Here is a 16,115-nt window from a genome sequence, read left to right as displayed (position 1 = left end):
GGAGTGGGTACTTATTCTTTATGGTGATCTTGTTCAACTCCCGGTAGTCAATACATAGCCTCATGCTTCCGTCCTTTTTCTTTAAAAAAAGCACTAGGGCTCCCCATGGGGATGCATTGGGGCGAATCTGCTTCTTGTCTAGTAATTCCTGCAGTTGCTCCTTTAGCTCCTTTAATTCAGCTGGAGCCATTCGGTATGGTGCCTTTGATATTGGTGCAGCACCAGGGACCAAATTGATTTCAAATTCTACTTCCCTTTCTGGTATCTCTCCCGGTAGTTCCTCGGGGAAAACGTCTGGAAATTCTTGAATAATTGGAATATCCTCCAACTTTGGGACTTCTTCTTCTTTGATTTCATTGATCACTGCCAAGTAAATTTCTTCTCCTCCCTTTATAGCTTTCCAGGCTTGTGAAGCCGATAGTAGAGATTTTCTTTCTTTGGATTTTCCGTGATATACGACTTCCCCTTTTGTCGGAGTTTGAAGTCTAATATCTTTCTTTTGACAGTCCACTATGGCATGATTTTTGGCTAACCAGTCCATTCCAAGGATGATGTCAAACTCAACCATAATGAGTTAAATTAATTCCACTTCAAAAGTTTGATTGCTGATACAAATTTTACAGTTTCGATACACTTTGTGTGTTTAAATTGTTTTGCTGGCAGGTGTTGCAACTCTTAACGTCTCACTAAGAATATTATGCTCAAGTTTAAGCTTTTTAGCAAATCTTCTAGACACAAATGAATGTGTGACTCCACAATCAAACAGAACATATGCAGGCATTTTATTGAGTAAGATGGTACCTGCCACCACTTCGTTGGTGTTGTCGGCTTCCTCTTGGGTTATAGCATAAACCCGAGCATTGGTCTTGTTTTCATGTTGTTTGCTGGGCCCCGCCCCTTTGTCCTTATTGTCTGGACAGTCCTTAATTCTATGACCTACTTTTCCGCACTTAAAACAAGCACCTGTCTTCCGATAACATTCCCCAACATGCTTCCGTCGACATGTATCGCACCACTTTCCTTCGGTGTTGCCAGTACTGTTAAAATTTCCTCTTGGGGATCCACTTGAATGATTCGGCTTCTTATATTTGGGACCATTTTGAGTAGTTTGGTTGACCAATGGTCTTTTACTCATGTTTTCATCTTCTCGGCGCTTAATATCTGTTTCCGCACTCATTGCCGCGCCCATCAAGTCCGTAAAGTTGTTTGGTATGAACACCGCTAAAGCCGATTGAATCCGGCTGTTCAGTCCTCTTTTAAAACGATGCATCTTCAAGGTTTCATCGGACATAATTGTTGGGACATAGGTTCCCAGATCATTAAACCTTGAGGTATATTCCAGTACTGTCATATCCAGTGTCTGCCTGAAAGTTTCAAATTCATTCAGCTTCTGCAGACGGAATTCGGCTGGATAGTATTGTTTCAGAAATTCTCTCTTAAAAATCTGCCATGTGATATCTTCCACTTCGGCTAGAGACGGTGACATGGTTTCCCACCATTTTCGTGCTCTGTCCTCCAGAAACGGTGTTACAACCTCTATTCTCAATTCTTCAGGTACTTCAAGTAGGTGTAATTGCGATTCGACATTTTTGAGCCAATTATGACTGACTTCTGGGTGTGGATTCCCATGGAAAGTTGGAACTCGATTTCTTCTGAGGGATTCATAATGGTATTTAATCCCACGCGGTTGTGGTTCTTGAGGTGGTTGAATAGCGTTAGCCAATGGGTTTACGAATCCTTGCAACGTCGCTGCTACGATAGTAGCTATTGCCATCATATCTTCTTGGCTGAGATTTACTCTCGGAGGTGGTGGTGGTGGGTTTTCATCTTGGTTGGCGCCACGAGGGTTACGGTTGTTTCGGGGTGGTCTGCCTGCCATTTCCTATAAACAGGTATTTTATTAATTTGTTTGCCACAATATTTATATAAAGAAATAATTTCATTAAATTGTAAAGATATTTCATACAACCAATCTTTTCAAAACAAATGATTAACCAAATATTTCTAGATACAATCGAAGTCTATTCTAGCACTCTCTCTCTCTACTCGTCTATTACTTCTCCGTCCCCTACTGCTTCATTAATTTCTTCTTCCACAGGGTTTTCTTCCAGTTGTTCCATGAGTTCTTCCATATTGACCATCTCATTTTGTAGATGCTCGATGTAATTCTGCAATTGTGTGTTGTGGTAATCGAGGTTGTTTACTTGGTCCTGTAGTTCTTGTATTGTTGATTGACTTACTTTTTCATCGATTTCTTGCTCCCCGATTCGTTCTTCAAGACGGAGTTGTGTTTTGAGGAGACTATTACCCCGGATTTCGAGCGTAAAAATTCTATCTTGCGCTTTCTTCAACTCTTGCTTGGTGATCTCGTGTTGACGTTCCGACTCTAGATGATAAGCAGCGAAACGTCTAACGTCTTCGTGTAGTTTCTTCTCTTCCACTCTGGACTCACGAAGATCCTCCATCATGCACACGTTATTCCCTTCCAACTGGTAGTTATCTCTTTCGAGTTTTTCATTTTTTTCTTTTAGTGTTTTAATTTCTGACTCCTTTTCCTGAAGTTGTTTCTGAAGTTTATTTATAATGCTTTGAAAGTCCATGTTGGTTTCCTATAAGATAAAAACATTTAAATAAGATACTCATCCATTTTTAAATGTGCAATAAGATAATAGAAAGTTTCAAAATATCTTGGTACACATAATTTCTTAGTCACAAGTTTACTACAATCAAGATACTTTATTATAATGCTAATCTAATCGAACATCTCTCCGTCGTCACTGTCACTGGCGCTGTCGTCTCCGACCACTTCCATCGGTGCTACCTCCTCTTCCTCCATGTTCTCTATCACCAAATGTAGGTAGTTGTTCTGCTCTTGAAGTCTGTCCATAGTGCCGTGAAGCTTCGAAATGTACCGATCCTGTTTGGCGTTGAACTCCTCTTGGCGCTGACGGGCCTGCGTAGCACGTCCTCGTTCTATCTCTACTCTCTCCAGTAACTCCCTGTTGAGTGAAGCTAAGAGCGCGATGCGAGCTGAATCAGTCGGTATATGTAGAAGTTCGGCTCTCAGCCAAATCCAGATGGTGAGTAAGTTGATGTACGTCGGTCTCCAGTATGTGCCTAATTTCACTAAGCTCCTGTTTTTCCAGTTTCTCCCTAGCCAGTTGCGTCTTCAGAGTCGCAATCTCCCTAGCTTGATTATCTATGGTAAGCTGACGCATACGAAGAGCAGCCTGAGCGCGAGTACATGGAGCAGCCATTTCCTAGGATAAGATAGAAGTAAAGCACAGAATCGTATAAAGGATAGGAAGCACAAAAATAGAAACAAAGTTGTCGTGGAAAGTTTTCGATGCTAAGGATTTTCGGAACAATTGAAGGGCTAGATTTTCAAATTCCTCAAGGAAAATTTTCGGAAAGAATGAATGTTGGATTTAGATAGGATTGCACTAGGCTTTTGCCAAAATTTGACTTTGTCAAATTTTGTCTGTCAAAATCCCAGCGGGATTATGAACATGGCGGCTCTGATACCACTTAAATGTCACGCCCCGAGTCCGAAGCATCGATGACATCCGACATTGTTTAACAATACTTGAAAACAATTAAGCCTCGTATCAAAATGCCAAAAACCAGTCTTTTTCATAAATTAAACATTGTCTTTACATTGACAATAGAATTAGAAATACATCAGAGTTTCAAATAGCAGAAACGAAAGGAAAGCAAAATCTTGAGTTCTGATCTTGATCTCCGGTTCACCAACCCCAGAAAGCATCTTTCTCTTCCTCATTCAGTTGCTCCTCATTTTTATCTGAAATTTGTAAGGGGTGAGTGTTTTGAGAAACACTCAGCAAGTGGGGGTCGATCGATTCCAAAGGTACATATAGAACTTAGTTTTCTTAAAACGTTCTTTTAACAGACTTTCAAAACTTAATATTCTTAGCTTATCAGGACAGAGACAAATCAAATAAATGACAGAATTCATAAGATGATTCAGAACAATTCAGAAACAGATTAAATCAATTCAGAACAGAACATATCAGAACAGACAGAACACTGTTACTCATCTCATTTCCATGGCCAAATTGTCCCCAATATGTTAGTCCTCTAAGGGGTGAGGCCAGAACATGGTTTTATACCCACCAATGGGGGCCAGAACAGAAGATGGTTTTATACCCACCAATGGGGGCCAGAACAGAACCACAATTCTCGTCCCATTTCAAATTCGAATCATAACAGTGCAACAGAATTCAGAAGTAACAGACAGAACTTTTCAGAGCTTTCAGATTTTCAGACTCTTCATACAGACACAGCGGAACCAAAGATTTCGAAGCATAGAAGAAATACATAATCGATCGAAATTTTAAACAGAGCATACCAATAATTTCGAAAAAGGGACACACCTTCATGTATGTCGCGTTATTCATATCAAAGTTTAAAAATACAACAAAATATTTAACAAAAGCCCACTTACCGTATTTGCAGATTTTTATACAACACGTCTTCTGAAAAATCGGGCAGCACTTCGGCGTAACTTTAACGAATTCTGTTGTTGATCAAGCAACACTTCGATGCAAGGTTCTTGTACTCGACTTGCACGAACTTCCCTTCTTTCTTCCTTGCTTGCTTGGCCGAAATTTTGGAGAGTGAGGGGAAGAGGGAGCCGAATTTTCTCAAGGCTTTTTGGTGCACTTTTCTATCATCCTTGAGTTGGTATTTATAGAAAAAAAATACCTTCCACCTTGACTTGGCCGATTTCTTTGGGTCCAAGAAAGGATTTAATTTTAGTTATAATGGTGGTGCAATATTCCATGCTTTCCTCATGTTCAAGATTAGCCATAATTGTTGTTCAAACTCCCATGCATTCTTCAAGAGTCACCTTGATCTTCTATAGGGTCATTTCCTGCATCATTAATGTGTCTTAGTCCTTTAGCTCCTTTATGGGTTTACTCAAAGGTCATTTCTTGCATACTTAATTTGTCCAAACTTTTAGCTCAACTTACAGCTCCCTTTTTGGTCTTGTTAGGACAAGCTTGGTTGAGCTTCTTCGAGCTGAAAGATCGAGTCCTTGAGCTGGGGTTTTATTCCTCTCGTGACACTACTCCGATGGATGCAATTACTTGTAGCTTGGCCTCCTGTTGAGCTAATCCCCGAGCTTTGAAGTTGCTTCCTCGAGTTAAATTTAATGAAAATCTAAGTTAATATTCAAGTTATCTAGTTGTAACGAAAATTTTTCGAACTTAGTTTGAGGTAAACTTCAAGTTCGTATTACTTACTTGATTTGCTTCGGATCGTAAAATCCTGGGTTCTCACACTGTTGCATTCTTATTCAAACCGGGATCCCTAGATAAGAGTCGAGTCAGAGATTAAGAATCAAAGAGTTTGATTTAAAGTTTTATATTGATTCATGTCTTTCAGATTATGATATGTTTATATGAAATGCATGTATACGTTGTTTATACTGGGAATATAATTCTCACCGGAGTTATCCGGCTGTTGTTGTGTTTGTATGTGTGCATGACAACAGGTGGGACAGGATCTTGTTGATGAGAGATTGAGTTTAGAGTGCAGATTCGGACCCAGAAGTAGAGTTGATTTTCATCACTTGATATGTAGTGAATGAACATTAGTTTGTTATGATTTTCTTTTGTACAAGACTTGTACTTTTGGATCTTGTTGTAGACATTAAACTTGATCTTGTATTTGAATGAGATAGGACCTAAATTATTGTAAATTTTGTACACTTGTCTATAAGGTGTTCAACATTTAAAAAAAATAATTTACGACCCAGATTATTTATTTGATCCTTTTGATACTAATGATTATTAAGAAGAATGAGTTAGTGTCCGGGTCCCCACAGGTTGAGTCCTCAAAGTATACATTCTTTCGAGGATTTCCAGAAGGTATTCTTGCACCACTTCTGTAGCAGCAAGAAATAAAATAAAACTGCCTTCAGTCATTTTGAAGTAAAGCAGAGCCTAGAAGAGAGTTTGAGGGCCTATATCCGGAGATTCAACCGAGTTGCTCTAGATGTTCCTTCCTATGCCCTCGAGACTCAAATTACTGCATTCACTTAGGTCCTATGGGAAGGTGAACTTTTTCGATCCCTAACAAAGAAAGCGCCCGGGGATTTCGAGGACTTGTTGGCCCGAGCAGAGAAGTATATTAATATGGAAGAGGCATAGAGGCAGAAGAGGGAGGTGTCAAGGAGAGAAAAGGGTGACCGGGTGTCTAGACTCGAGGAGAGAGTATTGAGAAGAGGTAATCCCAGACATTTTTCTCATCGTGTACCCTTGAAAATCATCAGGGACCAGGACGTCCAGGAGTGTAGCAGGGACATGCCTCCCCCTCAACAATTCACTAGGCCCGAGAAGAAGGGATTTTGTACCCTTCATAAAGTGTGTTATCATAACACTGAGAACTGTCGGACGCTGAAGAGGGATTATGTCCCACCTGCTGTCCCGAGATATGATCCATCTAGCAAGAGACCGAGATTGCCACCATGGACAACTAGGCATTCAGGACCTAGTACCCGGGAGGACTCGAGAGACGCTCCCGGTAGGAGGAAGAATTCGGAGCTCGAGAGAAAGAAGGCCTCGCCCCTATCTTAGGGGTAATCAAAATGATCTCTGGAGGATCTACTAATGGTGATTCCAATCGGGCTCGGAAGTCCGGGAGTAGGGGGGATTGTATGGAAGTTGAGGGAGTGAGGAGAAGTGAGGCTATCATTAGCTTTAGCCCGGAGGATCTTAAGGGCCTCAATCTTCCCCACAATGATGCCTAGGTAATTCAAGTTAGGGTAGCAAATTATGACATCATGAGGGTCTTCGTTGACTCGGGTAGCTCTGTGAATGTTATTTTCAAGGAAGCCCTCGTACAGATGGATTTGCAGGGATACCAATTGGAGACAGTGGAAACAACACTTTTTGGCTTTTCTGGCCATGTTGTCTATCCAGAGGGGGAGATTGTCCTACCCTTAACTCTGGGCACTCGAGAGTTGAAGAAAACTATAATGACAACTTTCACTGTTGTGGATGCCCCATCATCTTATAATATTATTATGGGGCGGCCGACCATGAATGAGCTAAGGGCTGTAGCATCCACATACCACCAGAAGATTAAGTTTTCAGTGGGAATCCGAGTGGGTGAAGTTTTGGGAGATCAACCTTCTTCCCGGAAATTCTATGTGGAAGCAGTCCAGGTGGACCAGAAGAAGGCTCGGAGAGAGGAGAAGGGAGCAAGTGGTGGGGAGGAGGAAGAGGAGAGGATAATAGATGTAATGCACGAGGTTTTGATTATTGTAATCGGAAATGATTTGTTGATAATTGATGTGATTTTAGACGGAAAGGATTGGACCGGAAATGGCGAAAGAAGCTTTGGAATTATGTGCGAGGATGAGCCCTCGCGCATATGCGCGACCCATACGGGAGCATATGCGCGATGTAGGCAGAGAACCTTGCGCATATGTGCAACAGGACCCGCGCATATGCGCGAGTATGGCAGAGAAACCTCGTGCATATGCGCCGGGTGAGGGCACGCATATGCGCGAGCTGCAGAGAAGTTATGCGTCGAGACAGAATGTCTCGCGCATATGCGTCGAGGAGGGTCGCGCATATGCGCGAGACGTGCAGCCTAAAGGATGAGCCATTTGTCCTCGAACATGCAATTTATTATGTAAATGTATTCATTTCCTCAAACTTTCAGAAGAAGAAAACCGAGAGAAGCACGTGAAGAATTAGCAAGTTCATGATATTAGAGATTCTGATTTCACAAGATCCGTCCGTTAGAATTTAAATCCGAGTTCATTAATGTGATCCTATCGACAAGAGCTTCAACTGGACGTAAGTTTTCTTTTGTTTTGATAGGATTTGAATATATGATATTGAAGGAATCGGATATGATTGATATATGGTGTTCTTTATATATTAGACATCGTATAATTGAAACCGGATTGAAGAAAAGATATTGTATGAAATTGTTATTATTTATCAGATTTGATTTGATTGAGATTTGATAACAGAATTGTATTGTTATTGATAATGAGTTGCGGGAATTGATGTCTGATTGATATTGTGTTGCTTGGTATATCGAGATGGTGCCGTTGTGCCGTTGAAACAGAATTTGATTGAGTTCTGATTATATCCAGGATTGATTGAGATTGTATATTGATATTATACCTATTGGGAATGTCTTTCCTGATTAATATATCAAAGGATTCGAAGACAGATCAGAGCCGAACCCCAACGAAAGAAAGGTATAAATCAATTTTAACCGGGAGATCGACTCGAGTCAGATTGGACTTGAGTTTCCCAAAAACCACATACTTTATTTATTGCATTGATATTTTCAATTTATGAGATTGATATGCATAGTCTATTGAGTTATAGCAAAGCGTGTATTGAGTCATGGGCGGAGATGCCTAGTTATCTGCGGATATGCCAAGTCTTTGGCGGATATGCCAAGACACTGGATGTTTGATTTATATCGATGTTGCGTAGGATCATATCGGCTTCTATTGTGGAGTTTCGGTATATGGTAATATCCAGGAACCGGGATCACTAAATTAGAGATGAGTCGAGTCTGAGATGACGAGTCCAGAGTTTATTTACAGCTTTATATCGATTCATGTCTTTCAGATTTGATACATGCTATTGATATCTGTTTCATGCTTTTATTTCTGTTTTTATATGATTGCATGTATACATTGTCTATACTGGGATTATATTCTCACCGGAGTTATCCGGCTGTTGTTGTGTTTGTATGTGTGCATGACAATAGGTGAGACAGGATCAGGGTCACGAAGTGGATGAGAGATTCAAGATTAGCGTGGAGATCCGGATTTAGAGTAGATTGATTTTCAGTACTTGATGTAGTGGCTGAATTTTAGTTGAGATAAACATATGTTGTACAAGACTTGTACTTTATGTTGATATGTATATCAAATGGATTTCATTATTTTCCGCACTTATGTATTTAAAAAAAAAATTTAGATCCCGATTAATTAAATGATCCTAATAATTATTAAGACGATGAATTAGGTTCGGGTCCCCATAGCAGGTGGTATCAGAGCAGTAGGTTCCTTAGAATGAGATAGAAGCTAGTGAGCGGGGTAGATTGAGTTTTCTTCCTTACTTTTGAATGCTAGCATGTGTTACTGCTTTATATAATACATGTTTACTTGACTATCTGATTTGATTGGTAACGTGTATTATTGAGAATGAAACAGAACCGATTCTTGATCAGAAGTAAGATGATCGGAGGAGGACTGAAACAGGTTTGTTGTATTTGGTTACTAATCCTTTTGATAATCAGATATGCCTCCTCGAAGAGTACCAGAACAGGGTAGTACTTCTGCTAATCCGATGGATGTGACAGCAACACCGATGGAAACCCTACTAAAGAGATTTCAGCGTTCAAACCGCCAACCTTGAAAGGAACAGAGACTTCTATTGACTGTGAGTGTTGGTTAGATGATATTGAGATGTTGTTTGATTCTTTGGATTACACAGATGAGCTCCGAGTCCGATTGATTGGGCACCAGTTGCATGACGTTGCAAAAAACTGGTGGATCACGACAAAGAGAGCATTGGAGCATCGAGGTACGAATATCACTTGGAATGTCTTTAAAACTGAGTTCTATCAAAGATTTTTTCCAGTATCGTACAGAAAAGACAAGGGTGCAGAGTTTAGAAATTTGAGACAGAGTCAGTTGAATATAGAAGAATATGTGGCCAAGTTCTCTACCTTGTTGCGATTTTGCTCCACACGTGGCCGAGAATGACGAAGCTATTGCTGATAAGTTCATCAATGGGCTGAATCCAGAGATTTTTACATTGGTGAACACTGGGCGACCAAATAATTTTGCTGATGCCCTGAATAGAGCCAAAGGAGCTGAAGTAGGTCTGATGAGACACAAAGGAGCTTCCTATGTTCCTCCAGCACCGAGACCATCGCAACCCCCTCCCAGATTTGAGAGTGGCAGTAGTAGTGGTGGAAAGAAAGATTATCTGAAATCCAGAGGAAAATAGTTTAAGAAGTCTTGCAGCAGTGCTTCTAGCTCCAGTGGTTCTCGACAGAGCCAGAGTTATACCAGGGCTTATTGCAGAACTTGCGGAGGGAGACATCCAACCGAGCAATGCCAGAGAGTGATTGGTAGTTGCCGTATCTGCAGACAGTAGGGACACTTTGCCAGGGTATGTCCACAGAAAGGTTCCCAGGGATTCCAGGGAGCAAAATCAGCTGGATCAGTGGCTCAGACTGATAGACGATCATCAGCTGTTCATTTTTTCTAGCCACCACCGATTACTACTCCGTCACAACAGAGGCCAGGAGGAAGCCAGAGATGTAGCCAGCCTCCTAGACAGCAGGCCAGAGTATTTGCTTTGACAGAAGAATAGGCCCAGGAAGCATCGGATGATGTTGTTGCAGGTAACTGTTCTTTACGTGGTTACCCTGCTTATGTATTGATAGATACGGGTGCTTCTCATAAATTTATATCTGAACGATTTGCATTGAGTCATGCATTGCCTGTTGAGTCTTTATCTGCTGTAGTGTCTGTCTCTTCTCCTTTGGGGACAGGTTTGATATCAGTGAATTCTGTGAAATATTGTGTACTACAGTATGACGGTCATGAGATTGAGTTAGACTGCATTGTACTTGGATTGTCTGATTTCGACTGTATTATCGGTATTGATATGCTGACCAAGTACAGAGCTACCGTTGATTGTTTCCATAAGATTGTGAGATTCAGACCTAAGATGGCTGACGAATGAAAATTTTACGGTAAGGGTTCTAGATCGAGAATTCCTTTGATATCTGCGTTATCTATGACTCGATTATTACAGAAAGAAGCAGAGGGATTCCTTGTGTATTTAGTTGACTTACTGAAATCAAGCCCGTCATTGGCTAATTTGCCAGTGGTCTGTGAGTTTGCTGATGTCTTCCCATATGAGATTCAGGATTTGCCTTCAGTCAGAGAGATAGACTTCAGCATTGAATTGGTACCAGGTACAGTTCCGATTTCTAGAGCTCCGTACAAAATGGCACTGATTGAACTTAAAGAGCTGAAAGAGCAGTTGGAAGATTTACTGGCCAAGGGTTACATCAGACCGAATGTTTCTCCTTGGGGTGCTCCAGTGTTGTTTGTGAGAAAGAAAGACGGTTCAATGAGACTTTGCATTGACTACCGGCAACTGAACAAGGCTACGGTAAAGAACAAATACCCTTTACCTCGTATTGATGATTTATTTGATTAGTTGCAGGGCTCTTCTGTATGTTCCAAGATCGATCTGAGATCTGGATATTATCAGCTGAGAGTCAGAGATTCTGATATCTCGAAGACAACGTTCAGAACCTGGTATGGACATTATGAGTTTATTGTCATGCCGTTTGATTTGACGAATGCTCTAGCTGTGTTTATGGGTCTGATGAACCGTGTGTTTCAGAAGTACCTTGATGATTTTGTGATTATTTTCATTGATGATATTCTAATATATTCGAAGAATATGATTGATCATGCTGAGCATTTGAGAATTGTTATGAGAATTCTGAGAACTGAGAAATTGTATGCCAAACTATCGAAATGTGAATTCTGCCTGAGACAGGTTGTGTTTTTGGGTCACATTATATCTGGATATGGTATTTCTGTTGATCCTACAAAGTTGAGGCCGTGATCAGCTGGCCGAGACTGACATCTGTGCCAGAGATACGCAGTTTTATGGGTCTAGCAGGCTATTATCGACGATTCATTAAAGATTTTTCCAGTATTGCTAAACTTATTACTGCAGCTGACTCAGAAGAATGCTCCATTTGTTTGGTCAGAAGACTGTGAATCCAGTTTTCTTGAATTGAAGAAGAGATTGACCAGTGCTCCTGTATTGACGATTCCATCAGGTACTGGTGATTTTGTTGTTTATTGTGATGCTTCTCACAGAGGATTGGGTTGTGTTTTGATGCAGCGGGGACATGTGATTGCTTATGCCTCGAGACAGTTGAAGCCACATGAATCTCGCTACCCAATTCATGATCTTGAATTGGCAGCCATCGTCTTTGCACTGAAGATTTGGCGACATTACCTATACGGTGAGAAGTTTGAGATTTATTCTGATCATAAAAGCTTGTAATATTTGTTTTCACAGTCCGAATTGAATATGAGGCAGCGAAGATGGCTTGATTTGCTTAAAGACTTTGATTGTGAAATCAAGTACTATCCAGGAAAGTCGAATGTAGTGGCTGATGCACTAAGTCTAAAGGTATGTTCTTTGTCCTTATCGACGATTGGTGTTTCAAATTTGATTGAAGATTGCTGTTTGTCTGAATTGGTATTTGAGACAGATTGTAAACCATTGAGATTATATGATGTTCAAGTCGAACCAGAGCTGATTTTTAGAATTAAAGCGGATCATAAAGTTGATCAAAATGTTCAGATTCGATATCGATGGTCAGAGCAGGGCATCAATCCGAGTATCAGGTACGTGATCAGGTACTGTATGTGAATAGTCGTCTTGTTGTGCTAGATTTTTCAGAGTTGAAACGACAGATATTGTCAGAAGTGCACAGTAGTCTATTCGGTATTCATCCTGGTGGCAGAAAGATGTACAATGATTTGAAAAGACAGTTTTGGTGGAAACAGATGAAAGCTGATATTGCTGAATTTGTATCCAAATGTCTGAATTGCCAAGAGGTGAAAGCCGAGAGAGAAAGAAACCAGGAGGTCTATTACAGAGTTTGTCCATTCCTGAATGGAAATGAGATCACATTTCCATGGACTTCGTGCCGAAGTTACCGCGTTCCTCCAGAGGTTGTGATGCGATTTGGGTTTTGATTGACAGATTGACCAAATCAGCATGCTTTATTCCTATAAGATGACATATAGACATGAACAAATGGCAGAGATCTATGTCAGAGAGGTGGTCAGATTACATGGAGTGCCGAAGTCGATTATTTCAGACCGTGATCCTCGATTTACTTCGCACTTTTGGCACAGTTTGCAGCAAGCTCTAGGTACGAAGTTACATCTGAGTACCGCATATGATCCACAGACTGACGGACAGTCAGAGCGAACTATCCAGACATTGGAAGATATGTTGAGAGCAGTGGTGCTGGATTTTGGCACTAGTTGGCAAGAATATTTGCCACTTTATGAGTTTTCGTACAACAACAGCTATCAGACGAGTATTGAGATAGCACCGTTTGAAGAGTTGTACGGTAAGAAGTACAGATCCCCGCTGTATTGGGATGATATCTCTGAGGTACCTTAGATTGGACCTGATATGATCAGAGATATGACAGAAAAAGTGAAGCTGATTCCGAAGAGAATGAAGGCGGCTCAAGACAGACAGGCCAAATATGCCAATGTTCGAGGTAGACCGTTGGTATTTGAGGCAGGAGACCGAGTATTCCTGAAGATTTCTCCTTTCAGAGGTGTTGTCAGATTTGGCAAGAAAGGGAAGTTATCTCCACGATATATCGGTCCTTATGAGATTCTCAAGAAGATAGGAGATCGTGCCTATCGACTCGCATTACCGCCTTCTCTATCTGAATACATGATGTCTTTCATGTATCGCCATTGCGGAAGTATATTTTTGATGTTTCACATATTAATCAGTCAGGCGAGGCCGAACTTGATGAAACACTGAGTTACTTCGAAAAGCCGATTCAGATTCTTGATCATAAAGAAAAGCAACTCAAAACGAAGACTATTCCGCTTATGAAAGTTCAGTGGAGTCGTCATGGCATCGAAGAAGCTACGTGGGAAATTGAGTCAGATATGATGCTGAGATTCCCAGAGTTATTTCACTGATGTGAGTCTTCTTATTTAGCTTCTATTCTCCATTCTTTATTGTATCTGATTTGATATCTGATTTGAGTGCCTGTGATTTCGGGGACGAAATCAGATTTTAGGGGGGAGAAATGTAATGCCTGAGGTTTTGATTATTGTAATCGGAAATGATTTGTTGATAATTGATGTGATTTTAGACGGAAAGGATTGGTCGAGAGCTACCGAGAAGTTATGCGTCGAGACAGAATGCCTCGCGCTTATGCACCGAGGAGGGTCGCGCATATGCGCGAGACGGCAGCCTAAAGGATGAGCCATATGTCCTTGAACATGCAATTTATTATGTAAATGTATTCATTTCCTCAAACTTTCAGAAGAAGAAAACCAAGAGAAGCTCGTGAGAAATTAGCAAGTTCTTGATGTTAGAGATTCTGATTTCACAAGATCCGTCCGTTATAATTTAAATCCGAGTTCTGTACTGTGATCCTATCGACAAGAGCTTCAACTGGACGTAATTTTTCTTATGTTTTGATAGGATTTGAAAATATTATATTGAAGGAATCGGATATGAATGATATATGGTGTTTTTGATATATTAGACATCGTATAATTGAAACCGGATTGAAGAACAGATACCGTATGAAATTGTTAGGATTTATCTGATTTGATTTGATTGAGATTTGATATCAGAATTGTATTGTTATTGATTATGAGTTGTGGGAATTGATATCTGATTGATATTGTGTTGCTGGGTATATCGAGATGGTGCCGTTGTGCCGTTGAAACAGAATTTGATTGAGTTCTAATTATATCTAGTATTGATTGAGATTGTATATTCATATTATACCTATTGGGAATGTGTTTTAAGATTGATATATCAAAGGATTCGAAGACAGATCAGAGTCGAACCCCAACAAAAGAAAGGTATAAATCAATGTTATCCGGGAGATCGACTCGAGTCAGATTGGACTTGAGTTTCCCAAAAACCACATACTTTATTTATTGCATTGATATTTGCAATTTATAAGCTTGATATGCGTAGTCTATTGAGTTATAGCAAAGCATTTATTGAGTCATGGGCGGAGATGCCAAGTTATTGGCGAATATGCCAAGTCTTTGGCGGATATGCCAAGACATTGGATGTTTGATTTATATGGATGTTGCATAGGAGCAGATCGGCTTCTATTGCGGAGATTCGGTATATGGTAATATCCAGGAACCGGGATCCCTAGATTAGAGATGAGTCGAGTCTGAGATACGAGTCTAGAGTTTATTTACAGCTTTTTATCGATTCATGTCTTTCAGATTTGATACATGCTATTGATATCTGTTTCATGCTTTTATATCTGTTTATATGATTGCATGTATACATTGTTTATACTGGGATTATATTCTCACCGGAGTTATCCGGCTGTTGTTGTGTTTGTATGTGTGCATGACAACAGGTGGGACAGGATCAGGGTCACGAAGAGGATGAGAGATTCAAGATTAGCGTGGAGATCCGGACTTAGAGTAGATTGATTTTCAGTACTTGATGTAGTGGCTGAATTTTAGTTGAGATAAACATATGTTGTACAAGACTTGTACTTTATGTTGATATGTATATCATATGGATTTCATTATGTTCCGCATTTATGTATTTTTTTAAAAAAATTTAGACCCATATTAATTAAATGATCATAATAATGATTAAGACGATGAATTAGGTTCGGGTCCATACAGTAGAGAAGGGGGAAGTCCAGTTTATGGTTGAGGAGGAGCAAAAGGTGGTCGTGATCGGGCCAGGAAAGGAGATCCGGGTTGCTCTGGACATTGACTTATTAACTCGGGTCAGTTTAATAAACTGTTTAAAACTAATGTTAATGTGTTTGCCTGGTCCCAGCAGGAATTGATCGGGATCTCTCCCCAAGTAGATGAACATCATCTGAGTATCCTCCCGGGATCTCAACTTATGAAACAGAAGAAGAGACATTTTGGACCCGAGAAGGACAAAGTAATTGATGAACAGGTTCTAGATTTGCTGCAAGCTGGCCACATTCGAGAAATACAATTTCCTACCTGGATCTCGAATGTGGTGCTGGTACCAAAGGCTACAGGAAAGTGTAAGATGTGTGTTGATTTCAGATATCTCAACAAGGCTTGCGCCAAAGACCATTATCCTCTGCCCAGAATTGATCAATTGGTGGAATCCACCTCTGAATATGAACTGCTCAGTTTCATGGATGCTTACAAGGGGTATCATCAAATTCCCCTGGCCAAGAATGATCAAGATAAGGCAAGGCCAACATCATGACCACGGGAGGCACGTTTTGCTATGTTGTCATGCCTTTCGTGTTGAAGAATGTCG

The 16,115-nt window shown here is 40.5% G+C and overlaps 2 protein-coding genes across 2 annotated transcripts; one reads left to right on the top strand and one right to left on the bottom strand.

Moving 5' to 3' along the window:
- Positions 1-643: 643 nt before the first annotated feature.
- On the bottom strand, positions 644-1,774 carry LOC142550587 (uncharacterized). Its single transcript, XM_075659661.1, has one exon. The coding sequence runs from the start codon at positions 1,772-1,774 to the stop codon at positions 644-646; it is 1,131 nt and encodes a 376-aa protein (XP_075515776.1).
- Positions 1,775-6,808: 5,034 nt separating this feature from the next.
- On the top strand, positions 6,809-16,061 carry LOC142550586 (uncharacterized). Its single transcript, XM_075659659.1, has 3 exons — positions 6,809-7,279; positions 15,475-15,597; positions 15,654-16,061. The coding sequence occupies exons 1-3, from the start codon at positions 6,809-6,811 to the stop codon at positions 16,059-16,061; spliced, it is 1,002 nt and encodes a 333-aa protein (XP_075515774.1).
- Positions 16,062-16,115: the final 54 nt, after the last annotated feature.

The sequence above is a fragment of the Primulina tabacum genome, chromosome 7, assembly GCF_025594145.1.
Source record: "Primulina tabacum isolate GXHZ01 chromosome 7, ASM2559414v2, whole genome shotgun sequence".
NCBI classification, from domain to species: Eukaryota; Viridiplantae; Streptophyta; class Magnoliopsida; order Lamiales; family Gesneriaceae; genus Primulina; species Primulina tabacum.
This window is presented reverse-complemented; position numbering and strand designations above follow the sequence as displayed.

Bases quoted from the DNA above. Each gene is read 5' to 3' on its own strand.
- LOC142550586 (XM_075659659.1), top strand. From the start codon at position 6,809: ATGAGGGTCTTCGTTGACTCGGGTAGCTCTGTGAATGTTATTTTCAAG. The intron at 7,280-15,474 runs GTTTTGATTATT...ACGATGAATTAG, and splicing joins TAATAGATGTAATGCACGAG to GTTCGGGTCCATACAGTAGA. The intron at 15,598-15,653 runs GTCAGTTTAATA...TGGTCCCAGCAG, and splicing joins ACATTGACTTATTAACTCGG to GAATTGATCGGGATCTCTCC.
- LOC142550587 (XM_075659661.1), bottom strand. From the start codon at position 1,774: ATGGCAATAGCTACTATCGTAGCAGCGACGTTGCAAGGATTCGTAAAC.